Raw genomic sequence first — 26,802 nt, forward strand, 5'->3', positions numbered from 1 at the left:
ATGACATGCCGTTTGTTGAGTCATGAAAATGTAACGGGGAGAAACTTGTTCTGTACTTTTAATTTTAAATTTAATTTTAAAAGGAATTTGCAACTTTGGTGTAATAGTGACACGTGAGAAATGGCATCAAGCTGTGAAAAACAGAACTTACTGTTCTTGCTATTTAAGAGTGGTTGGGGGATATAACTGGGGGCTGCTGGGTTGCTTGATATTCTTTGAGATGAAGTTTTTTAAAAAAAGGACTATTATATTGATTTCCAGATGTTTAGTTACAAATCTTTTCCTTCAAAGTTCAATTTGTCCTGTTGTGTGTAAGGACAGACTGGTGTTTAATTATCCAGTGAGCCATTTAGCTTCATGGTATTCCTCTGCTTTCACTCTTGGAAGCTGTTCTATAGATTGCAATTTTGGTCTGAAGAGGGAAACATGAATTTATTATCTTAATTGATAAGGAAAAGTAGTCATCCAAAGTATAGGTTCTGCTGACAAGAGATTGCTGTTTCTTCACTTAAGACAAAAGCTTAGGGACTCTTCTGGTGGTCCAGTGATTAAGAATCTGTCTTGCAATGCAGGGATTCAGGTTCAATCCTTGGTCAGAGAACTGAGATCCCACAGGCCTCAGAGCAACTAAGCCCATGCACCACAACTGCTGAGTCCATATGTGTGCTCTGGAGCCTGCGCTCCACAACTAGAGAATGCATGTGTCACAGTGAAAGATCCTGCCTGCCACACCCGAGACCTGACACAGCAAAAGAAAGAAACGTTTTTTAAAAAGACAGAAGCTTAGAAAACAGTTTTTGAATGGGTAACACCAATATTTAACTCAGATGACCATTATATCTACTATGGTGGGCAAAAATCCCTTAGAAGAAATGGAGTAGCCATCATAGTCAACAAAAGAGTTTGAAATGCAGTACTTGGGTGCAATCTCAAAAGCGACAGAATGGCCTCAGTTCCTTTCCAAGGCAAACCATTCAGTATCACAGTAATCCAACTCTATGCCCCAACCACTAATGCTGAAGAAGATAAAGTTGAATGGTTCTCTGAAGACCTACAAGACCTTCTAGAACTAACACCAAAAAAAAATATCCTTTTCATCATAGGGGACTGGAATGCAAAAGTAGGACGTTAAGAAATAACTTCTAGAGTAACTTGGAGTAACAGGCAAGTTTGGCTTTGGAGTACAAAATAAAGCAGGGCAGAGGTTAATAGTTTTGCCAAGAGAACACACTGGTCATAGCACACACCCTCTTACAACAACACAAGAGATGACTCTACACATGGACATCACCAAATGGTCAATACCAAAATCAGATTGATTCTGTTCCTTGCAACTGAAGATGAAGAAGCTGTATACGGTCAGCAAAAACAAGACTTGGAGCTACTGTGGCTCAGATCATGAGCTCCCTATTGCAAAATTCAGACTTAAATTTAAGAAAGTAGGGAAAACCACTAGGCCATTCAGGTATGACCTAAATCAAATCCCTTACGATTATACAGTGGAGCTGATGAACAGATAGATCTGGTAGACAGAGTGCCTGAAGAACTGTGGACGGTGGTCCATAACACTGTACAGAAAGTGGTGACCAAAACCATTTGTAAGAAAAAGAAAGACAAAATGGTTGTCTGAGGAGGCCTTACAAATAGCTGAGAAAAGAGAAGCAAAGAGCAAAGGAGAAAGGGAAAGTTATACCCAACTGAATGCAGAGTTCCAGAAAATAGCAAGGAGAGATAAGAAAGCCTTCTTAAATGAACAGTCCAAAGAAATAGAGGAAAACAGTATAACGGGAAAGACTAGAGATCTCTTCAAGAAAATTAGAGAAACCGAAGGAACATTTCATGCAAAGATGGGTACAGTAAAGGACAGGAATGGCAAGGACCTAACAGAGGCAGAGGTGATTAAGAAGAGGTGGCAAGACTACACAGAACCATACAGAAAAGGTCTTAATGACCAGGATAACCAGGATGGTGTGATCACTCACCTAGAGCCAGACATTCTGGAATGTGAAGTCAAGTGGGCTTTAGGAAGCATTACTAAGAACAAAGCCTGTGGAGGTGATGAAATTCCAGCTGATCCGTTTCAATTCCTAAAAGATGATGCTGTGGAAGTGCTACACTCAGTATGTCAGCAAATTTGGTAAACTTAGCAGTGGCCACAGGACTGGAAAAGGTCAGTTTTCATTCCAATCCCAAACAAAGGCAGTGTTAAAGAATGTGCTCATTTCACATGCTAGCAAAGTAATGCTCAAAATCCTTCAAACTAGGCTTCGGCAGTACATGAACTGAGAACTTACAGATGTACGATTTAGAAAAGGATTTTCTGGATTTAGAAAAGGCAGAGGAACCAGAGATCAAATTGCCAGCATCCATTGGATCACAGAAAAAGCAAGGGAATTCCAAAACATCCACTTCTGCTTCATTGACTGCACTAAAACCTTTCACTGTGTGGATCACAACAAACTATGGAAATTTCTTGAAAAGATGGGAATATCAGACCACCTTACCTGTCTCCTGAGAAACCTGTATGCAAGGCAAGAAGTAACAGTTAGAACCAGACATTGAACAACAAACTGGTTCAGAATTGAGAAAGGAGTACATCAAGGCTGTATATTGTTGCCCTGATTATTTAATGTATATGCAGAGTATGTCATGCAAAATTTGGGGCTGGATGAATCACAAGCTGGAATCAAGATTGCTGAGAGAAATATCAGTAGCCTCAGAAATGCAAATGACACCACCCTAATGACAGAAAGTGAAGAGGAACTGAAGAGCATCTTGATGAAAGTGAAAGGAGAGTGAAAAAGCTGGCTTAAAACTCAGCACTCAGAGAACTAAGATCATGGCATTCAGTCCCATCACTTCATGGGAAATAGAAGGGGAAAAAGTGGAAACCGTGACAGATTTTATTTTCTTGGGCTCCAAAATCTCTGTAAACAGTGACTGCAGCCACGAAATTAAAAGACACTTGCTCCTTGGAAGAAAAGCTTTGACAAACTAGACCATGTATTAAAAATAAAAAACAGACATTGCTGACAAAAATCCGTATAGTCAAAGCCATGGTTTTTCCAGTAGTCATGTATGGATGTGAGAGGCACCATAAGGAAGGTTGAGCACCAAAGAATTTATGCTTTCGAATTGTAGCGCTGGAGAAGACTCTTCAGAGTCTCTTGGACTGCACGGAGATCAAACCTGTCAATCAGAAAGGAGATCAACCCTGAATATTTCACTGCAAGGACTGATGCTGAAGCTTCAGTACTTTGACCACCTGATGGGAAGAGCCTCTGATGCTGGGGAAGATTGAAGGGAATGATAGAGGGTGAGATGGTTGGATGGCATCACCGACTCAACAGACATGAGTTTGAGCAAACTCTGAAGATAGTGAAAGACAGGGAAGCCTGGCGTGCTGTGGTTCATGGGGTTGCAAAGAGTCGAACACAAACAACAACAATGCCAATACATAGCTTAAAAGTTCAAATGGTACAAAATGGTCAAGGATAAAAAAGCAGGTCTTCTCAGTATCAATGGTGCTAACTCGTGGTAATGTTATGTACTCTACATACAATGTGATGAAAATGACACTTCCCCGGTTTTCCTTCCCCAAACTCTTAACACCAATCTAATCATGAGGAAAACATGATACAAATTCCATTAGAAGAACATCCTATTAATAGCAGTGCATCAGTACTGATCGATTAATGTGGCGAAAGAACCATACTAATGCCCAGTGTTAATAATGGGGGAGACTAAGCGACAGCTGTATGGGAACTCCTCTGCACCATCTTCTCAACTTTTATGTAAATCTAAAACTGTTCTAAAAAATAAAGCACTTTAAAAAAGAGTCTCCTTCTGCCACTGAACTTCTGGTATCCTGCTCTAAAAGGAACTACTTCTTGCCATTTTCTTGTGATTCCTTTGAGAGAGATTTATGCCAAAATAAACATATTACCACATATGTTTGTTAGTATTTGTAGTATTTCATTTATATAATAGGTTGTAGTTTAACTGGTCTCCTATGTAGTTGGATAGTTAGTTGTCTTATTTTGTTACAGCATACTGGTTTATAAGTCTGATATTTGGAACAGAGTTAAGAGGTGGCAGTTGGGAGCTGGGATAGCAGGAGGGAACAATTGATTTTATTTTGGTATGTAGTTGAATTGATTGATTTGCTGCTCCACATCTCTTCAGAGATAACCAAGTTTTATTTTAGTGTTTAGTTGGATGGATGGTTGGTTTTAGTGATTCATTTATCTCCATAAGTTGATTTAAAGCAGGTTGTCTTTTATTTAGTTATTTAAATCTATTTGATGAGTAGATGAGAGATGCCCTCTATGTACTAACTATTAGGTTGGTACAAATATAATTGTGGTTTCAGACCATGAATTTTAAATCATTATAACTAGGCTCCCACACATGCCTATCTTCCCTGGTGGCTCAGACAGTAAAAGTGTCTGCCTACAATGCTGAAGACCCAGGTTTGATCCCTGGGTCGGGAAGATTGCCTGGAGAAGGAAATGGCAACCCACTCCAATACTCTTGCCTGGAAAATCCCATGGACAGAGGAGCCTGGTGGGTTGCAGTCCATGGGGTTGCAAAGAGTTGGGCACCACAGAGCAACTTCACAGCTTCACTCCCACATCTTTATTAATCAAAATAGGAACCATTACAATCAACACATTTTTGCCAACAAAAATAAGTTTGTTTATTCCTATAACATAAAAATCTGTGCTTTGGGATTCCATGGACTCCTGGAAAGTATTTTCTGCCTCCTGCTGGTTGTGGAAACAATTTCCCTGCAAAAAATTATCAAGATGCTTGAAGAAATAGTAGTTGGTTGGTGAGAGGTCAGGTGAATATGGCACATAAGGCAAAACTTCATAGCCAAGTTCGTTCAACTTTTGAGGTGTTGGTTGTGCAGTATGCAATTGGGCATTGTCACGGAGAAGGCAGTGGCACCCCACTCCAGTACTCTTGCCTGGAAAATCCCAAGGACGGAGAAGTCTGGTAGGCTGTAGTCCATGGGGTTGCTAAGAGTCAGCCATGACTGAGCGACTTCACTTTGATTTTTCACTTTCATGCACTGGAGGAGGAAATGGCAACCCACTCCAGTGTTCTTGCCTGGAGAATCCCAGGGATGGGGGAGCCTGGTGGGCTGCTGTCTATGGGGTCGCACAGAGTCGGACACGACTGAAGCGACTTAGCAGCAGCAGCATGGAGCAGAATTAGGCCTACTCTGTTGACCAATGCAGGCTGCAGGCATTGCATTTTTCGGTGCATCTCAGATGTAATCATTTCACCAGGATTCAGAAAGCTGTGGTGCATCAGACCAGCAGACAGCCACCATGACCTTTTTTTGTTACAGGTTTGGCTTTGGGGAGTACTTTGGAGCTTCTCCTCAGTCCAACCACTGAGCTGGTAATCTCTGGTTGTTATGTAAAACCCACTTTTTGTCACATCACAGTCTGATCAAGAAATGGTTCATTGTTGGGTAGAGTAAGAGAAGACAACACTTCAAAACGATGATTTTTCTGATTTGCAGTCAGCTCAGAATCCCAGGGATGGGGGAGCCTGGTGGGCTGCCGTCTATGGGGTCACACAGAGTTGGACACGACTGAAGTGACTTAGCAGCAGCAGCAGAAGGAACCTGCTTATTAAGCTTTTTCACCTTTTCAATTGCTTCAAATGATGAACATCTGTAGAATGGTTGACATTGAGTTCTTCAGCAGCTTCTCATGTAGTTGTAAGAGGATCAGCTTCTGTACTAACACTGTATGTTGCAGCCTGCTGCAAAAAACAGGAGGAAGTGACTGAACTGTACGTTGTTTTTTCCCATTTAGTTTTAGATGTCATTCAGAAAAAGGAGTTGAAGGTTCATGGTTGGCTTAGTTGAATGGTGTTTGTCACTGCAGGAAGGAAATATCCTTAGTTCTCTCCTGTTCATTGTGTAGGCTTTAGGTTTGTAGGACAAAGTGAGCCAGCCTTTACTGTAAGTCCCCCCTCTGGGGGGAAGTCCTATAAATTCCTTGCATTTATAAGCAGAGCAAAATACTGAGTCACATGATTTCTTTATGCTTCAATATATATTCGGGAAAAGTGTTGTGTACTCTTGGTATGGTGATGCTGCTACGTAACATTTGTGAAACTGTTGTTCATTATTTACCAAGGAATGGTTATCTAAGGATGGGGAAAAGAAGATGGGAAGGACAGCAAAGAGATGATGTGTTGTCCTTTCACTGGTTCCTTTTCCTGACATATACGGCCTCCTTCCATGACTAGCCTCACTTTTCTTTCAGTCTAGCTTCAAGGTCTGGCTCTCTTGTGTTTGTTTAATTATATTTATTTTTAATTATGAAATAAGTAGGTGAGTCCACTCCCATAGGACAGTCAAACACTGTTCCCCTTGACTCTGGTCCTACTCCTCTCCTTTAAAAAACCTAAATTCCTTGTGTTCCTTTTGGTGTGTATGGAAAGATGTGTTCATGCCTGTGAGTGTGTAACTAATGGTGGCACACACAATGCACGGTCCTATTTGAAGTGTTCACTGGCAGTGTGGATTAGGTGGTAGAGGGCATTTGAAGTCATAACATGTTGATTGACTAATAAATTTCATGGATGTAACATTTAATTTAACCTTTTTGCTACTGTTGACTTTCTAGATTGTTGCCATTTTTGATTTGTTACTTCAGACAGTACTATATAGACAACCCCCTTGTACATTCTGTGTGCCTTGTGAGAGTTTCTCTAGGTTATCAAAGAAATGGATTACTCATGGGAGTTGAGGAATGTAAATTTTGCAGATTCTACTGACACATTATTGCATGAGAAAAACATGTTGTATATTTGAATGGATAGTACAATATCATTTATGTTGGAAGAAAAGCTCAGATATGTCGCAGGAACATATTCTATTAACTAGACTGATAATGGTTGGAAACTTTGTAGAGAATATTAGACCTGAGAACAGTAGTCAAAAGGGATTTTGACCTTTTCAGTGATGTTTAGGTTTTTATAACAGGAATGTATTTATGTATTACTTGAGTTGTTTTAGTTACTAATAAGACTATAGATATGTTTGAATAATTTATATTATATCTTTATGCTACAAGCATAGAATAGTCCCTGTTACCAGCCACATACTGATCATTGTAAAATTTTGTTCATAAAGTGTAGAAAAATCAGTGTATTTTAAAAAGTAGATAAGGTGAGCGTGAGGGTCACATTCTTTAGCCACTGTTATCTCAGTCAAATATTTAATGATCTTGAGTTTTTCCAGATTTACTAGTAAAAGCTATGTATTACTATAGCTTTCTATTTACCGTGTTTGGATTTTAGTACAAGTGACTACAATTTTAAAAATTCTGCTATTGGCCCTAATACTCTTAAATGCAATTTTTCATTAAAGCATTTAAATATTACCAGTGTTGTGGTGAATATATTGAACTTCTTAAATTATGTAACTCCAAAGAATAAGTGTTTTTTAATAAGTAATTTTTTTTTCCTTACAGAGATGTGAAAGCTGGCAATATTCTTCTTGGAGAAGATGGCTCGGTACAGATTGCAGGTACTGATTAGTATTTCTTTTTATTTTATCTTTTTATTTTAGCTTAATGGCTGATAGAACAGCATTACTTATCTTCTGTGTTTTCTTAGTCAGTTTTCTCTTCTGTATCCTGGACCATCTCTGGTCACACATACTATGTTGATATATCCCTGCTGACTCAAGGTATCTTCCACTACTCATTCTTCATTTTCAGTCTCAGGCATTTTCTAACCACTACTTAACTATGGTTATCTATTCCTAACTCCCGTTAGAGTCATCTTCTGTGGGTTCTTATACCATTCTTTAACTTTCCTCTAAAGGAGAGGTAGTCAAGAAACTTCATTGTGTTTAATAAATGTGCTTTAGGGAAGTTATACTTCTCTTCTGGGAGAAATGGGTTATTTTCCAGTTAGGAAGACACATCTGAGAGGTGGAAGTATATTGGTAGATTCAGAGTTGAAGAGATAAGAGTTAGAGTCCAAGGCCTTCCAGTGTTGGTATCTTGGTGAAATGCCCCCTCCCCCAGGGTGAGACTCCAGAATGGCTGAACTGCAGGACTGTTGAGCAAGCAGATCATCTGAGAAAATCTCAGCTTGGTCCCACACTGCTGGAACAGTCAGGTGTTTGGCAGGAGGAAGATAACTACCCAAACCTTGAATTATTTCTTCAGCTTTAGAAGAAAATTTAGGCACACATCTTCATGTCCTCAGGTAAGGGAATACTTTAACTAAGCCATAATGTTCTAACATAAAGAAAAAGATTGATAAATTTAACTCCTGTAAAATTAGCAACTGTTGTTCATCAAAAGAAGAACAGTTTGTCAAAAGAAGAACAGTTTGTCACCATTAATAAGTAAAGAAGCAAAGCCACAAAGTAGATAAGTTATTTGCAGCATGAATAACTTGACAAGGGGCTCAAATATAGAATATACAAAGAACTAATTAAGGAAAAGTCAAATAACCTCAAATGAAGACATCAAAACATAAATATAGTAAAAGGTGTACAATCTCAACTAGTTAGCAATTAATGCACAATAAAATAACATTGGGAAATCACATTGTATTGACTGATGTAGCAAACACATCTGACAGTACTAGTTACCAGTGTAAAGCAAGAGAGAATCTCACCTTCTGATGGTGAGAATATAAGCTAGTAGGAACACTTTAATAAGTTGGAGATATGCATACCCAGAGACTTTAGCTTCTAAATCTATGGTGTAGAGAAACTCATACTTCAGTGTGCCATAATGCTAATAAGCACTGAAAGTTTGAAACATTACCAAGCCTTTTGTTAGTAGAATGTATAAGTAAATTATACTTGATTTATACTTTAGAATACTGTATAATGGGCTTCTCTGGTGGCTCAGTAGCAAAGAATCTGCTTGCCAGTGCAGGAGACACCAGAGACGTGGGTTCGATCAGTCCCTGGGTTGGGAAGATTCCCTAGAGGAGGAAATGGCAATCCACTCCAGTATTCTTGACAGGAAAATCCCAGGGACAGAGGAGCCTGGCGGGCTACAGTCCATGAGCTCACGAAGAGTTGGACACAACTGAGCACACACGCACTTGAACTTGGTACTGATGAAAATGAAGAAAACTCCAGCTGTGTACAGAAGCATTAAACAAATTATAAAAACATAGGGTGAATGAAGCTAGTCAAAATAGAATATATAACTTGTGACTCCATTTATATAAGTTCAAAACCAGGCACAATTATGCTGTATTGGGTAGAGAAGCAAAATCAAGTGGTAAGGAACAAAAAAGAAGGAATTCTAGGAAAATGGTAGAGTAGGAAGCACCAAGAATCTTCTCTCCACCTAGACAACAGTTGAATTGGCAGAATCTGTCTAGTGTAACTGTTTTGAAATTCTGCATCTCATTGATTGCTTGAAACTTTTAGGACAAGACTTGGAAGGTAAATTGCAGTTAATTTTGGTCGGTTTCAGAGCTGCTCATTTCTTACCCATCAGCCACATGGCAGGCAGCTATGCATGTTTTTGGACCAACTTGCACACAACTTGCAGGAACTATGGTGGGCAGAAAGGACCCTGTCCTTTGAAGTAGCAGCAGCATCTGCTCTGATTACTAATTGCAGCTTCTGATCTCAGAGATGCAGACAAAGAGACAGGCAACCATTGTTGTTACAGCTCCTCCTTTCTACGTGATTTCCAGGGCACTTGAACAGGTCATTGCCTTTTTTTCCTTCCTTCGTTTCTCTCCTCTTCCCCTTTTTGAAGCCAAACCTTAAAGACTAGGACAATAAAAAATAACTACAGGGACTTTGCTGTGGGTCCAGTTGTTAGGATTCTGCACTTTCACTGCCAAGGCACTATATTCCATCCCTCATTAGGGAATTAAGATCCCACAAGGCATGTGATGTGGCCACAAAACCAAAACAAAAGCAATATTTGCAGGGAAAATTGAAAAGTGAATGTTTGTTCTCAGGAAAAGATGCAGAAAAGATCTGAGAAGGCCTTAAGTTTACATTTCAGGCCAATGCTTGACACAGAAGCAGCCTACAACAACCTAAAAAAACAAAACAATAACAAAAAACAGCAAATCCTAGGGAAGGAGAAGAATCTGATTTCCAGAGTGAGCATATTATTAGATTCAAATGTCCATCTTTAGCATATTATTAGACTCAAATGTCCATCTTCAATAACAACAACAACAACAAAAATCACAAGACATTCAGTGAAACGGGAAAGTATGATCTATTCAAAGGAAACCATCACTGAAAAGGGTTCGATGGCAGATATATTGGACTTTAAAAACAACCATCTTAAAGATGTTGAGAGAGTTAAAAGATACGGAAAAACTCAAAGCAACAATTGTTCATAAAATCTAAATATCAATAAGGAGAGAAGACTTGAAACAAGAAAGAAATTCTGGAGCTAAAAAGTACAATAACTTGAATTGTGAAATGAAAAACTTATTAGAAGGATTTAAATGCAGATTTGATCTGGTTGAAGAAATAATTGGTGAACTTGAATATGGAAATTATCAAGTCTAAGGAACAGATTTATGGGTTGCCATTTCCTTCTCCAAGGAACAGAAAGGAAAATGATTGAAAAAGTGAATAGAGCCTGACGGGTCTATTTGGATATCATTAAGCAGACCAACATCCACATTATGTGAGGCCTTGATGGAGAAGAAAGGGGCAGAGAGAGTAATTGAAGAAATAATGGCTGAAAACATCTCAAACTTGATGAAAAACATGAATATAAACGTCTGAGAAGCTCAGTGATCTCCAGCTAAAGTGAACTCTGAGAGACTCACAGAGGCACATTATAATCAAACTTAAGAAAGACAAAGAAAAAGAATCGTAAAAACAGCAAAAGACAAGTGACTCATCACATACAAGGTGTCCTAAATAAGACAGACTTCTCATCAGAAACTTTGGAGGCCAGAAGGCAGAGGGACAATGTATTCAAAGTTCTGAAAGAAAAGAAGTGTCAACCAAGAATCCTTTTAAAAGTGAGGGAGAAATTAAGACATTTCCAGATAAACAAAAGTTGAGGGAATATGTTTCCACTAGACTTGCCCTGCAGGAAATACTCAAGGGAGTTTTGCAAGATAAAATGAGAGGACCCTAGATAATAACTCCAAGCAGTATGAAGAAATAAAGAACTCAATAAAGGTAGATACATGGGTATATAAAAAAACTACTATTATTGTAACGGTGGTTTGTAACTACACTTTCGTTTTCTACATAATTTAAGAGACTAACACGTTACAGAAAACAGTTATTGGTCTAAAACTTGATATTACAATAGCATTGGTTTGTAACACCACATCTTCTTTTCTACATAATTTAAGAGACTAATGCATTTAAAAGAATGATTAGTTTATGTTTTTGAGCACACAGTTTATGAGGATGTAATTCTGTGATAACAACAACCTGAAGAGATAAGAATAGTGCTGTAAAGAAAAAAGTTTTTGTATGTTATTGCAGTTAAGCTGGTGTAAATGCAAATTAGAGTGTTAAAACTTCAGCGTGGTAAGTGTAACCCCCATGGTAACCATAAAGAAATAGCTATAGAATATAAATTTTTAAAATGAGGAAAAATTTTAAGCATTTTACAGCAAAAAGTTAAGCACAAAATAAGTAATATAGGAAATGAACAAATTTTTTTGTTGTTTGGTTTTTAAGTTGCATGTAGCAACTTAACACGCATGCTAAGTTGCTTCTAGTTGTGTCTCTTTGTTACCCTATGTACCGTAGCTTCTCTGTCCAGGGATTCTCCAGGCAAGAATACTGGAGTGGGGACTTCACTGGTGGTCCAGGGTAAGAATCCACTTTCCAATGCAGAGGATATAGGTTTGATACCTGGTCAGGGAACTAAGATCACATTTGCCTCCAGCCCATGTACAGCAACTAGAGGAGCCCAGGAGCACCTAAGACCCAATACAGACAAATAAACAAACAAATACATTAAATAAAAAAAAGAATACTGGAGTGGGTTGCCATGCCCTCCTCCAGGGGATCTTCCCAACTCAGGGATCGAACCCATGTCTCTTATGGCTCCTGCATTAGCAGGGCAGTTCTTTACCACCGGTGCCTCCTGGGAAGCCCCCCAAAAGCTTTAAATCATATGAAAAAAATAACACAATGATAGAAGTAAGTCCCTCTTTATCAATAATAGCTTTAAATGTAAATAAACTATCCAATTAAAAGAATGGTTAAAAACATGATCCAACTATATGGTGTCTATAAGCAACTCACTTTGCTTATAGATACAAAGATACAAAGAGATTAGAAGCAAAGGATGGGAAAATATATTCTATGCAAATAGTGACCAAAGAGAACAGGGTAGCTACTCTAATATCAGACAAAATAGACTTTATATTTAAAAGGTTGTAAGAGACAAAAACACATTATATATTAATAAAAGATTGAATAGATATAGTAAGTAGATAAACAGTTATAAACATTCATGCACATATTAACATACCAGCAAAATATATGAAGCAAAAAGTAACAGAATTGAAGGGTACTGTAGATAGCTCTGTAATACTAAAAGGAACTGTAGAGAGCTCTATAGTAATAGTTGGGGACTTTAGTACTCCGGTCTTAATAATGGGTAGAACAGACAGAATGTAAGGAAATAGAAGACTTAAACAACACATTGACTAGATCTAACAGGCATATACAAAGCACTCTACCCAATAAGAACAGTGTACACATTCTTCTGAGGTGTCCAAGGGGCATTTTCTAGGATAGACCATTTTTTAGGCCACAGATTAAGTGATAATCATATAAAGTATTTTCTCTTATCACAATGAGGTAAAGCTAGAAACCAACCACAGAAGACTTGAAAATTCACAAATTTGTGGAACTAAACAAAAATAGATTGACAAATAGATTTTGACAACCAGTGGATGAAAGAAGACATCACACAAGAAGCTAGAGATTAATGAAAACAAAGTCACAACCATACCAGAACTCATGGGACACAGTGAAAGCATTGCTAAGGGGCAGATTTGTAGCTTTAGATGCTTTATTTAAGAAAAAAAGAAAGCTAGCAAATCAACAACCTAACTTCACAGCTTTAGGAACCAGAAAAAGAAGAAACTGAACCCTCAGTCAGCAGAAGGAAAGAAATAATAAAATTTAGAGTTGAGAAAAGGATATAGAGAATAGAAGAGCAATAGAGGAAATTGATGAAACCAAAAGTTGATTCTTTGAGAAGATCACCAAAATTGACATTCTTTTAGCTAGGTGGACTAAGAAAAAAAAAAGACTGGACTCAGTGGTTTAACTGGTAAATTCTGTCAGACATTTAAAGAAAAACTAACAGCCTTCCTCAAAGTTTTCCAAAAATTTGAAAAGAAAGAAACACTTTCTAACTCATTTTATTGAGTCCAAAATTACCCTATTCCCAAAGTCAGGCAGAGATACTAACCCAAGAAAAGAAGACTATGGACCAGTATCTATTATAAACATTGATGTAAATATTTTCAGCAAAATACTATTGGCAAATCAAATTCAGTAGCATATTAAGTGGACCAAGTAGAATTTCTTTGGAATGCGAGAGTGGTTCAAAATCTGAAAATCAGTGTTACACATGAGATTACCAGAACAAAGAGAAAAAGAAAACCCGCATGGTTATCTCAGTGCACCACAGATATTTGAGAAAATTTAACACCCTTTCATGGGCTTCCCTCATAGTCAGTTGGTAAAGAATCTGCCTGCAGTGCAGGAGACCTGGGTTTGATTCCTGCATTGGGAAGATCCCCTGGAGAAGGAAATGGCAACCTGCTTCAGTATTCCTGCCTGAAGAATCCTATGGACAGAGAAGCCTGGCAGGCTGCAGTCCATGGGTTTGCAAGAGTCAGGCACCACTTAAACCACCACCACAACACCGTTTCATAATAGAAACATGCAACAAAGTAGGAACAGAAGGAAACTTCCTCAGCATAGTAAAAGCTACATATGAAAAACCTACCGTGAATATCATATTCAGTGATGAAAGACTTGAAAGCTCTTCCTCTGAGTTCAGGAACACAGGAAGAATGTGTTAGTTCTGTTCAACGTAGTACTACTGGAAGTTCTAAATTGAACAATTGAGCAAGAAAAATAATAAAAGACATTCAGACTGAAAAGAAAGAAGTAAATTTATCTCTGCAGATTCTATGATCTTACATGCAGAAAAACCCTAAGCATAACATTACATAAAAAAAAAACCTGCTTAACTAATAAATGAACTTTTCAAAGTAGAATAAAAAGTCAGCACTTAAAAATCAGTTGCATTTTCTACACTAACAATGAACAATCAGAAAAATATTACAAACAATTCTATATACAAGTAGCATCAAAAATAATTAAAATACCTAGAAGTTAACATAACCAAGGAGGTGAAATACTTGTACAATGAAAACTATAAAACATTGCTGAAAGAAATTAAAGAGGATGTAAATAAATGGAAACACATCCCTCCTGTTCATGGATTGGAAGACTTATCATTGTTTAAAAAAGTTAGTACTACCCAAAGTAATCTACAGATTCAGTGCAATGCCTGTCAAAACCCCGATAACTTTTTTGCGGGGACAGAAATAGAAAAAAAAATCCTAAAATGCATATGGAAGCTTAAGGAACCTCAAGTAGCCAAAACAGTCTTTTAAAAAATGAACAAAGTAGGAAGATTCACACTTCCTGATTTTAAAACTTATTGCAAAGCAATAGTAATAGAAACAATATGTTGTTGGTATAAAAATTGGCATAAAGACCAGTGGAATAGAATCGAAAGCCCAAAAATAAACCCTCGTACAATATGATCAAATGATTTTTGACAGGGATATCAAGGCCATTCAGTGGAGAAAGTCTTTTCAACAAATGGTTCTGGGAAAACTAAATATCCCAATGCAAAAGAATGAATTTGGACCCTTACCTAACACAATATTCAAAAATTAACTGAAAATGGACTCTAATATAAAGACCTAAAACAATAAAACTCTTAGAAGAAAACAGGGCACATGTTTCATGACACTGGATTTGGTAGTGATTTCTTAGATATGACACCAAAGGCACAGGCAACAGAAAACAAAAAAAATAGATTGGATTTCATGAAAATTTTAAAAATTTGTGCACTTAAAGACACTATCCACAGAGGAAGAAGGCAACCCACAGAATGGGAGAAAATATTTGCAAATCATGTATCTGACAAGAGACTTATAATATCCAGAATATACAGAGAACTCTTTAAATTCAACAGTAACAACAAAATCAATTTTAAAATGGATTTGAATAGACATTTCTCCAGAGAAGATATGCAAATGTTCAGAAAGCACATGAAAGATGTTCAGTATCACTAATCATCAGGGAAAAAATACAAGTCAAACTAGAAGGAGATAATAACACACCCATTAGGGTGGCTATTTATCAAAAAAATACAAAATAGCAAGGATGTGGAGAAATCAGAATCCTTGTTCACTATTGGTAGGGACATAAAATGGTAGAGTTCTCGTGGAAAACAGTATGGCAGTTCCTTAAATCAATTAAAAATTCTGTATGATCCACCAATTCCACTTCTGAATATATAACCCCAAAGAACCTAAAGCAGGAATTGAAACAGCTATCTGTATACCCATTTTCATAGCAGCATTACTTACAATGGCTAAAATAGGGAAGCAACTTAAGTGTCCATCAGTGGATGAATGTATACACAAAATGTGGTATGTACATAAATTAAATATTATTCAGCCTCCAAAGGAAGGAAATTCTGACACATGCTAGAACATGAATGAACCTTGAAGATCTTGTGCTAGATAAAATAACTCCATTATAGAAAGATAAATACTGTATGGTTCCACTTACATGAAATGCTTAGAGTAGTCAAAATTATAGAGACAGAAAGTAGAACGGTTGTTGCCAGGGGTTGAGGAGAAGGGGCAGTAAGAGTTATTGTTTAATTGATACAGAGTTTCAGTTTGGGAAAATGAAAAGAATGCATTGGAGCAAGGAGGAAAATCTGAGGAGATGGTGTGTGGAGGTGGAGAGGAATAGAATGAGGAACCCATTAAGCTATATGTTAATTTAGTCAAGAAGTTCAGCAGAAAGATGAGAAAAGGTCATACTATGTATGTAGGACCATAATTATATTATTTTCCTATGTATTTATGTTAGTTACTGTACTTTTAATCCCCTGCTGTTATATTCTGTTTTAGACTTTGGAGTTAGTGCTTTTTTAGCAACTGGTGGTGACATTACTCGAAATAAAGTGAGAAAAACCTTTGTTGGAACACCTTGCTGGATGGCGCCTGAAGTTATGGAACAGGTACTGGGTCTTTTGTCTTTTTACAGTGATTTGAGTTATTTTACAAAATTAAAAAAAACTGAGCAGTGTTTGCTTTCGAGTGGTCTGCTAGGTTAGCTTTGGGAAACATGCTTCTGTTCCTTGTTTAAGACTTGGCATCATGCTTAAAAATAAACCCCAAACTCTAGAACTTAGCAAAACACATATTAATCTCAAGATTTATACAAAGGCAACCTAAGGAATAGTATAATTAAGATTGATTTAATGGCAAATCCTTAGTACAAGTAAAATGACCTGATCTTTTTACACATGGCTTTTGAAGGACTAGTTTTCCCCACATCCCTATTTCCTGGTTGTGTCAAACAGACTGCAGTTTATGTCACTCATCCCATCACCTTATGGAAGGAAACTGCTAATTCTAGAATCCAGTGCTCATATTTTTCTCCTTGTTTTATTCTCTTTGTGGCATTTGAAACTGTTGACCTTTTCCCCTTTACTCACATTTTTTTTTTAATTTATTTATTTATTTTAATTGGAGGCTAATTACTTTATAGTATTGTAGTGGTTTTTGCCGTACATTGACATGAATCAGCCATGGGTATACATGTGTCCCCCATCCTGAACCCCTCCTTCCCCATCCCATCCCTTAGGGTCATCCCAGTGCACCAGCCCTGAGCACCCTGTCTCATGCATCAAACCTGGGCTGGAGATCTGTTTCACATGTAATATACATGTTTCAATGCTATTCTGTCAAATCATCCCACTCTTGCCTTCTCCCACAGAGTCCAAAAGACTGTTCTTTACATCTGTGTCTCTTTTGCTGTCTCCCATACAGGGTCGTTGTTACCATCTTTCTAAATTCCATATATATGTGTTAGTGTACTGTATTGGTGTTTTTCTTTCCGACTTACTTCACTCTGTATGATAGGCTCCAGTTTCGTCCACCTCATTAGAACTGATTCAAATGTATTCTTTTTAATGGCTGAGTAATATTCCATTGTGTATATGTACCACAGCTTTCTTATCCATTCATCTGCCGATGGACATCTACGTTGCTTCCGTGTCCTGGCTACTATAAACAGTGCTGCGATGAACATTCGGGTACACGTGTCTCTTTCAGTTCTGGTTTCCTCAGTGTGTATGCCCAGCAGTGTGATTGCTGGGTCATATGGCAGTTCTATTTCCAATTATTTAAGGAATCTCCACACTACTCTCCATAGTGGCTGTACTAGTTTGCATTCCCACCAACAGTGTAAGAGGGTTCCCTTTTCTCCACACCCTCTACAGCATTTATTGTTTATAGACTTTCTTTTAGCAGCCATTCTGACTGGCGTGCCCTTTACTGACATCTTTAGCTTCCTCATTCTCCTGCTTATTAGGCCATTTCTCTGACTTCTCTCTGGCTTTCCTTCTACTGCCAAGCAACATTGCTTCCCAGCACCTCATCTCTGACTACACATACTTGCTGTTTCTGTCTCTACTTCCCACCTGTTCATTGTTCATTATTTATAAATTGTATCCAGTTGAGTCTTGTTTTATAAAATTGGGTAGGTATTCCAACTCCCTGTAGGTGTTTTACATAAGTGTCTTATGTCAAACTCCGTATGTAGAACTGAATCTACTTTTCATTCTGTTACAATGCCTGTATTGACCTTAGTGTGGGTCAAGACTTCCCACACTAGGGTTATGGAGATGGCTGAGCATGCAGGTACCTGACACTGGGCCTGATGAGATTGGCCGCAATTTATTATTTGCTTGTACGCATACCTGGAGGCACAGGACGCTGCATGCCTTACGGGTTTGCACTTAGGAAGGGAATGAACAGTTGCTACAGGAGACAGGCTTTGTAGTATCAAGAAAGTGATGTGCCCTTTGGTTTCCTTGTGAAGGTATGATTGGCTTGTTTTCTAAGGGCTGGCAGGGAGCAGAAACCTGCTTCTCAGGAATAAAGAGGAACTGCACCTGATCGTTTGATAAGCAGGGCTTGGGGCCTAGGGCACATTCTCCTTGGGAGGACAGTGGGGTAGGGAACTTTCACTTAGGTCATTACAGGTCCTTCTATTTATTCCATGTTGAGGCAGTATATAATATGGAGCTTTAATTTTAGGTTTCAAACCACACATTCCCAAATCCTGTTTCTGCTCCTATATTGCTTAGGATAGAAAATTAAAGTATTTAATTTTATAACATGCTGGTGACAGTATAAAGGAGAGAAATTTGGCAACATATTCACACGAGCAACTTTAAAATATTCTTACCCTTGTAATTTTTTTCACTCCAAAAATTAAGGTGATAAAATAATATTGTAACATAGGAAATTTGGAAAACAAAAGACTGCCAAGCTTTTATTTTTGTTCTAGGTCTTTCTAGTTTTTTCTTTAATAGATTGTATACCTGTTTGTAATAGTATCAACACTTTTGAAGAATATTGTAATCTTCTTTCTTAAGTGCTTTCTCATTATATCATAGAGTGGTTTTCCATATTTTCATATAGGATTCATTAATATTGCTTTTAGTTGAATGTATAATGTTTCTCTAAGTGAATATACAATACTTAACCATTTCCCCATTGATGCTGGACATTCATTCAGTTTTTTCTTTTTTCCTCTTACCAAGTAAATTTAGCTTTTGCCTAGTTTAGATTATATTTTATCAGCTTAAAGTCTGTGGTTCTTGATACATATTAGAAGCTATCTTGAAAGTACTCCTGGGTGGTAAAAGTAATCTTGTACATCTCTCTATTCTGTCCAGGTTCGTGGTTATGATTTTAAAGCTGACATCTGGAGTTTTGGGATCACAGCCATTGAACTGGCCACGGGGGCAGCTCCTTACCATAAGTACCCGCCGATGAAGGTGAGGCTGCTATCCATAATACCCTGCCAGCTCATGTCTCAGTTCTCTGTCAGAGGCTCACCTCATGTGACATTGTTTTTTAAGAATTATGTAGATTTATTAGTATATGAACAAGTATTTTTATATTAAAAAGCACTATATGAATGTAAGAGTTTATGAAAATAGTAATTGTCCTCATTTACAGTAACTCAGCCATTCATATTAGCGTTTTATCCTCCATTTGCATGTAAATAACACACATAGCTGGAGCTCTTGTGTTTGTGGGATCATTTGACATTCTTATCCATTGTATTCTGCCCTGCATTCCTTCTAACTTCTTTAGCAGTTAGAATCTCTTTTAGATATTTGGTATGTAATACTGGGTAGCTTTACATTGTAACTGACCTTATTTGATGACCCACCATCTCCTGACTGTGTAACTAGTTTGATGTTTTTATCTAATCAGTCTCGGTTTAGTATGTGTTCCCCACAGACACCTGTGTAGAGCAGCCTCAGTGGGGATGATGATCATTTCTACCTCTTAAGGTTGTTGGAAGAGTTCCATGTTAATAGTAATTATTGCTAACATTCATTGAGCACTCATCTGTGTCACCCACTGTTTTTAAGTGCTTCTTATATGTTAGATCCATGCAAATTGTTCATGTGCCATACATATGTATTATTTTCTTTGTTATTGAATAGAAGTTTGCTTTGTGGTGAGACATTAAGCGTCTTTTATTTAAAGGCCTGTTACATCCTGAAGAAGTGTGTGTGTGCTTAGTTGCTCAGTCGTGTCCGACTCTTTATGATGCCATGGACTGTAGCACACCAGGTTCCTCTGTAAGATTATCCAGGCATGAATACTGGAGCGGGTTGCCGTTTCCTACTCCAGGGGATCTTTCTGACCCAGGGATTGAACCTGTGTCTCTCGCGTCTCCTGCATTGGCAAGCAGGTTCTTTACAGTAGCACCACCTGGGAAGCCCCCATCCTGAGGGAGTAGTTACCCAAAATGTAGTTGTTAATCCTAATGTCCCCAACATTAGTAATAAATGAGTTTTTTGTGTTTCAAGATGGTCCTGCCAATACTGTTGGCAACCATTTTCATCTGTGTGACCCCCAAGTGAGAATATGCACATGAATTCTATGTGTCTGTTTGTAGCTCTAGCCATTGTTTATAGTTTTACTTGCCTGCTTTACAAAATGCCTTAAAATGATGAGCACCATTGTGAATTTTTGTCATAGTGATATTCATGTATCTATGTTCTTGGAGCACTTTCGAACCTTTAAAATGTTACTCTGTCCCCTTTAAGGCACTAAAAACGTAGAGAGAGACAAAATCAGTAAGGATAGTATGAAAAACCTCTCTGTATATCCATATTCAAAATGTGTATATATATTTTTTAACCTTTATGTTTGATGGTTGAAAGGTTAGTGATACTCTAAGGCCTTTTTTTAAATTACATTTATTTATTTTAATTAGAGGCTAATTACTTCACAATATTGTATTGGTTTTGTCGTACATCAACATGAATCTGCCACGGGTGTACACATGTTCCCAATCCTGAACCTCCCTCCCACCTCCCTCCCCATACCATCCCTCTGCGTCATCCCAGTGCACCAGCCCCAAGCTTCCTGTAGCCTGCATTGAACCTGGACTGGCGATTCATTTCTTCTATGATATTATACATGTTTTAATGCCATTCTCCCAAATCATGCCCCACTCCCTCTCCCACAGAGTGCAAAAGACTGTTCTATACATCTGTGTCTCTTTTGCTGTCTCCCATACAGGGTTTTCATTACCATCTTTCTAAATTCCATATATATGCGTTAGTATACTGTATTGGTGTTTTTCTTTCTGGCTTACTTCACTCTGTATAATCGGCTCCAGTTTCATCCACCTCATTAGAACTGATTCAAATGTATTCTTTTTAATGGCTGAGTAATATTCCATTGTGTATATGTACCACAGCTTTCTTATCCATTCATCTACTGATGGACATCTAGGTTGTTTCCATGTCCTGGCTATTATAAACAGTGCAAGGCCTTGGTTTTTTCCTAAAGGTCAAGATTGCTAGGTGTAAATGAATATTCACAAGGTTTTGAAAAGGATTGCTCTTTATAACTGTTAGGTGGGAGGTTATTTTGAGGCACAAGAAATGGCTTATTCTTGAAAGGAGGTCAGGGAGAAAAACGAGGTTTACTTTATATTATTGTAGGCAGTGACTCCTGAAATTGTAGCCAGACATACACATGTTAATAACCTATTTGCTCAAAATGAGAAATACTTGCAACCTTAGTAATCCCCTTTTAGTAAATATAAATTAAATCTGAATAGCAAATAATAATTTGATTTTGATTTTGGTTTTGACTTTGTGCTTAGAAAAATGGGTTATGCTTTTATTAAAAAGTCAAACAGTATAGAAAATCACCCCAAATTGCATCATATTAATAGGATATGATTACTTAATAACCTATTCATATCCTTCATATCCTTTGTTACTTATGTCTCTATGCATCAAGATAGTGGGTTGCCATGTAAGTCAAAGAAGGAAGAGATTCAGGATGGACAATTGCTGCAGGGAAGGTAGGAAGAGTGCAAACTAAAACGGCTATAGCTTTGTTAACTAGGATATCATCAATGATTTCTGTGATTGAAGTTTTTGAGGCGTTCTGGGAAGAGAAGGCCAGGTTACAAGGTGCCGGGGACCAGCCCCGGCTGATCCAGGGTATTCGAAGCGGGGACGGCGTCGGCGACCTATTTATTTATTCATCAAAGATTTAAAGAGTAATAGAATGAGGATAGCTCAGTGAGGAAATTCAGTGGAGAAAAGCGGCTGAAATAAGGATAGCTCAGTAGGAAAATTCAGTGGAGAAAAGAAGCTGAGTGGCTTGGTTTACGCGGAAAATCAATATAACCCGTGACACCAGGTTAGCTCTGACCACGGAGGCCGCAGGCGCCCTCTCGAATAGCGGAAGGTGCCCCACCTTAGACACCTTCTCGAGTGGGTCTTAGAAGCCCAGGCAAATAAATGGTCGCAGAGGACATCCACGCTCCAGATGGACGCTCAGCCGGAAGTTAAAGGGAAGAATGACATGGGGAGACCAAGTTTCAGTGAACAAGGCCCGCACTTTATTTTCCAAAGTAGTTTTTATACCTTAAGTTATGCATAGAGGATAATGGGGGAAGGGGTAGAGTCATGCAGCAAGCCAGGCTTTTTTCCTGTAAACTTATCATATACAAAAGTTCAGGTGATAGACATCATCTTCTGGCCCGGAGGCCTGTTAACATTTTAAGAAACTTATCTTTCTCTAAAGGTGATTATTCCAAAGTCAGGCGCCAGCCTTCCAAAAAGCATTGAACAAAGCTGCATTTTACATTTCTATACACCCATTATATCAATCAATACACTGCCAAAGACACAGTAGGTAAGGAGTATGGAGACTTAGCAGCAAACATTGGCCCAACAAGTGAAAAACCCTTCACCAATACAATTTCTAATCAATCTTTTAACTACTCAAAGGAATCTGTGTTTAGGCAGTTTAGAACATCTCCTGCCTCTCACAGTTGGGAGGCTCTGAACAATCACATGTGGCCGGAAAAACCTATTCAGGCAGGCTAGAGGATTTCCAAAGGAGTTTGTAGGTTAAACACTGTCACACCCAGGAATTATTAACTGGAGCTGTAAGCTAACTCTTTTTCCAGAGAGAGGCAGTGGGAGACAGCCCCCCGTAAAGTCAGAGGTGTAGGTGAAAGCACAAAGCAGAAAGTAGGCAGACTCTGGTTTTGGGGGTAGAAGCTCGAGAATTTCCAGGGGGACTCCTGAGGCTCGATCCCGCCTTTGCGTATGCCAAGCCTCCTTCCTCATGACCTTTGTCATGAGCGGAGTGCTCACGCTGGCTCCCGGCAGTGATAGAATTCCAGTTGAGCTATTACAGATCCTCACTCAATATGCAATATGCCGGCTCCCAGCAACAAGGGGTCAAGTTGAAACACAGCTATGAATAGGTAAAGTTAGCAAGGTCACACTCTTTAATTTTGCCGTGGTTTTTTTTTTTTTTTTTTTTTTTTTTTAAGTTTGCTGGTGTAAGAATTGGATGGAAGACAGGAAGGAAAGATTTCAACTAAAGGACATATAATACAGTGCTGATACAGTTGAGCCTTTGCAGGCACATTGCCTGGGAAGCCACTGTCTATAGGATATTATTTATCTGGAAAACACCTAAATAGCTCTAGTTTCCAAACAACTGATCTAGACGTGAACTTTCAGATAATAAAATCTGCTCAGATGTTTGGAGGTTGTCTATATTGAAAAATTGTGGCCACAATATTTGATTACTGAATCTTCAGAAGTTTACAATATGTTGAAAATTCTCACAGGTTTTAATGCTGACACTGCAGAATGATCCTCCTTCTTTGGAAACTGGTGTTCAAGATAAAGAAATGCTGAAAAAATATGGAAAATCATTTAGAAAAATGATTTCATTGTGCCTTCAAAAAGATCCAGAAAAAAGGTAAAATATGAGATAAAACTTATCCTCTTCATCTAATATATAAACCATTGCAGAAGGCTAAGAATCACATGCATACATACATACGTGTGAGAGAATTCAAAAGAACTAAACTTAAACATTAAAAAAAATATACACTGACCATTATACTAAATTGAAAATAGTGAATTATATACTTTCTCCCTTCTTTTTAGTATACAGTGCACCCTAAATAGTTAAGCTATTTCTTGGTTAATTTCTTAGAGTTATAAATGTATTTGTTAATGAGCTGCCAAGTTAGTGGGAGGTCTTATTTTTAATTTGCATATAAGAGTTATAAATAAACAAGTATCTTAATGTTCTTTACGATTTTATTAACAGGAGAAATAGCAAATACTATGTTTAATGTCAAATAGTCATACTTTCTTCCTTATTGGAAAGGTATTTTAGTTAAGTAGACCAAAAAATCAAAGAGCTTATTATTAACACTAGAAAGATTGAATGGCAGGTGAGTTAAAAAAACATGATCATCTAATGTGTGTATCTATGAATTAAACAGAAGCACAGAAGTTAAAGATTATTGCATATAATCTTTTATCTTTGAGGTCAGTCAAAACTCCTGATTTCTAGTCTTGGGCCCTGTTCTCACTCTGTCATATTTTTCTGTTTCATGTGGTATATAGACCACTCAGCTTTGTAGCACTAAAAGATTTTTTTGATTTTTCTAAAGCTCAGCAAAACTAAAAGGTTTGAATTGACTTCCTTGATCATGTCTTTAGTATATTTAATGGGCTTCAAAATTCACTGTTGCAAATATTGGAAAGGGTAAGAAAAATAGGCAGGAAAGTTCAAACCTGTCATTTTAGAACTTTTTTCCTGTTTCTTAATACACTGGTATTAAAACATAGGGAACAGTTTTGCTTCTCCCAAATTAGTTGACTGAAATAACAGAGTTCTGTTACAAACACTTAGACATTCTGGACAAATCTGTCAAACTTAAAATCAGAAGAATAGAGATGAACTTGTAATAAAGGCAAGTCTTCAGATGCCAGAATTAACAAGGAAGCCATAAATCCAAGAATTATAAACTCATCCTGTGGCTGCCTTCAGTGCGACCCTGTTCAGTAACCTACTGGTTTGGAGTTTTAACTTCCAAGTGGGCACTTAAAATGAGATACAGGGCTCACTCATATGGGGATTTTGAACTGAGATTTCTGCTTAAAGCTAGAACATTGATAAGTATGCATCCTGAGTGAAAGGATAGATGAGAGAACAACAACAACAACAACAACAAAAATCTGTCATCACACAAACACAACAGAAATCTTTCCTGAATAATCAAGCCCTCTGACTTCAACACTCCACAGGTTTACAGTCTGAATTTATACCCATATTATCCAGGAACCCACAGGATTAGAAAGTAAAACAGTTATTACTAAGCCAGTTTTGTTTCTGGCAGAAGCAATCAGAAACTGCACTGTTAGACTACTTCCAACACCCAGGTCGCTGCAATTCTTGCACTGAAGGGATCACAATCCAGAATTACAAACACACAGTGAAACCCCACACTGTGACCTGGAAGCAACATTCGAAGGAATAATGGCCGAGAATGTTCTGAATTGATGAGATATCTGTATTTTCAGGCTAAGGAATTATTGTCCTCGATTCCAAGCAGTACCCCTCTTTTTCCACTTGTATACATTGTCGTGAAACTAGTGGACACAAATACAAAGAGAAGGTCTTAAATGCAGCCTGAGAGAACAGATTACCTAACTGAGGAATAGCAGGCAGATGGACAAACCACTTCCCCAATAGCAACAGTTAAGGCCAAACACTGTAGTGGAACAATGCTGAGAGAAAATAACTGTTAATCCAGAATTCTCTAATTCTCTAAATCTAGTCAAACTCATTCACCAGTAAGCATAATTTTTGAAATTATTTGAAATTAATTTCTGAAATAATTTTCAGTCAAAAATTGAGTTTTCCAGTCATGTTTTATCACGTAAAGAACTCCTCTGAAGTGTATTTTAGAAAGAGGAAGTGAGCCCATAAGAAAGGAACAAATCATAAAAAACAGTGTTGTTAAACTGTTAAACATACTGAAATTGTGACTGAATGAAAAGTAGGAATGGTAACGTCTATTTTGAGTTTGCATAGCACTTCCACGTTTAATCTGTCTTTTGATTTCTATGAGAGTCCTCTGAGGCCCTGGTTCTCAAGCTTGACTGCACTTTGGTATCCACCTGGAGAGTTCTAAAAACCGCACCCAGGTTTGCCCCCACGGATTCTGCTGTAACTGTTACAGGGAAGAGCCTGGGAGTTTTTATATTTGTAAGATAGTTTATTTCTCTCGTGTGACAGTTCCCATCTGGTATGCCAACTGTATTCCAGGAGGGCAGTACAAAACCTAAGCTACCTGCTGCCTTGTTCTTACATAGCTAGATTATGACCCTCATCTCTTTAGTTGAAAGGATTTTTTTTAAACTCCCAGATATTATAATGCACAGCAGTGTTTAAGAACCACTGCTTTTAGGGATTTAGCCAGGTAATACTTAACCTTAGAGAAGTGACTTGTTCAGTGTTTCATGGTAGGTACGTGGCATCCATCAGGTCCAGTTTCTTAAGTGTAGCATTTGTTTATTCTTTATTCTCATACTAGTTTGTGAAGTTGACAACAATGCCTTTACTCAAATGAAGTAAGACTGTGCACAGTTAAGTTAAAAACTAAGTTTAGATTAAATTTGGAAACTATACATTACTCTTAGAATCTTCAGTTTTTTAAAGGAAATTGTGAAATTATTTTTTAAGAATATGTAATTACCTAAGTTGAAAACTTACAGGTGATTATGTGGCAAGAAGCACAGTTCTTGATTTGTCAGTTTAAATGTATGTTTTTTGCTTCTTTAAAGTAGATAAAGCCAACTTAGTGGGAAATAATATTAAATGGCAAATATATTGAAAGCCATTAAGAAATCATGCTTCTAAAAGAAACATTTCACTAATGAATTTTTGCAAGAGCCTATAATAATTGTTATCAGAAAACTTCTATTTGAGTTTTTAATTCTGTTCGATGCCTTGTACTGAGCTTTTCCTTTTTGATTTTTAGCAGGTTAAGGACAGTGGAGTGCACTGAGTTTTTATCTTGATGTTCAAGAAATCATGTTTTCATTTTTGAAGATGAAAACCCAC

At 37.7% G+C, this 26,802-nt stretch overlaps 1 protein-coding gene across 2 annotated transcripts in view; it reads left to right on the forward strand.

Moving 5' to 3' along the window:
* The window catches only part of OXSR1 (oxidative stress responsive kinase 1), a 90,283-nt gene that overhangs the window by 39,687 nt on the left and 23,794 nt on the right, over positions 1-26,802 (forward strand). For both annotated transcript variants that reach the window (XM_055558503.1, XM_055558504.1), the window contains exons 5-8: positions 7,503-7,558; positions 16,204-16,313; positions 19,044-19,145; positions 23,504-23,637. In XM_055558503.1, the coding sequence (XP_055414478.1) occupies positions 7,503-7,558; positions 16,204-16,313; positions 19,044-19,145; positions 23,504-23,637 (402 nt within the window). The remainder of the gene's footprint in view (positions 1-7,502; positions 7,559-16,203; positions 16,314-19,043; positions 19,146-23,503; positions 23,638-26,802) is intronic.

Source organism: Bubalus kerabau, chromosome 20, assembly GCF_029407905.1.
Source record: "Bubalus kerabau isolate K-KA32 ecotype Philippines breed swamp buffalo chromosome 20, PCC_UOA_SB_1v2, whole genome shotgun sequence".
NCBI lineage: Eukaryota > Metazoa > Chordata > Mammalia > Artiodactyla > Bovidae > Bubalus > Bubalus kerabau.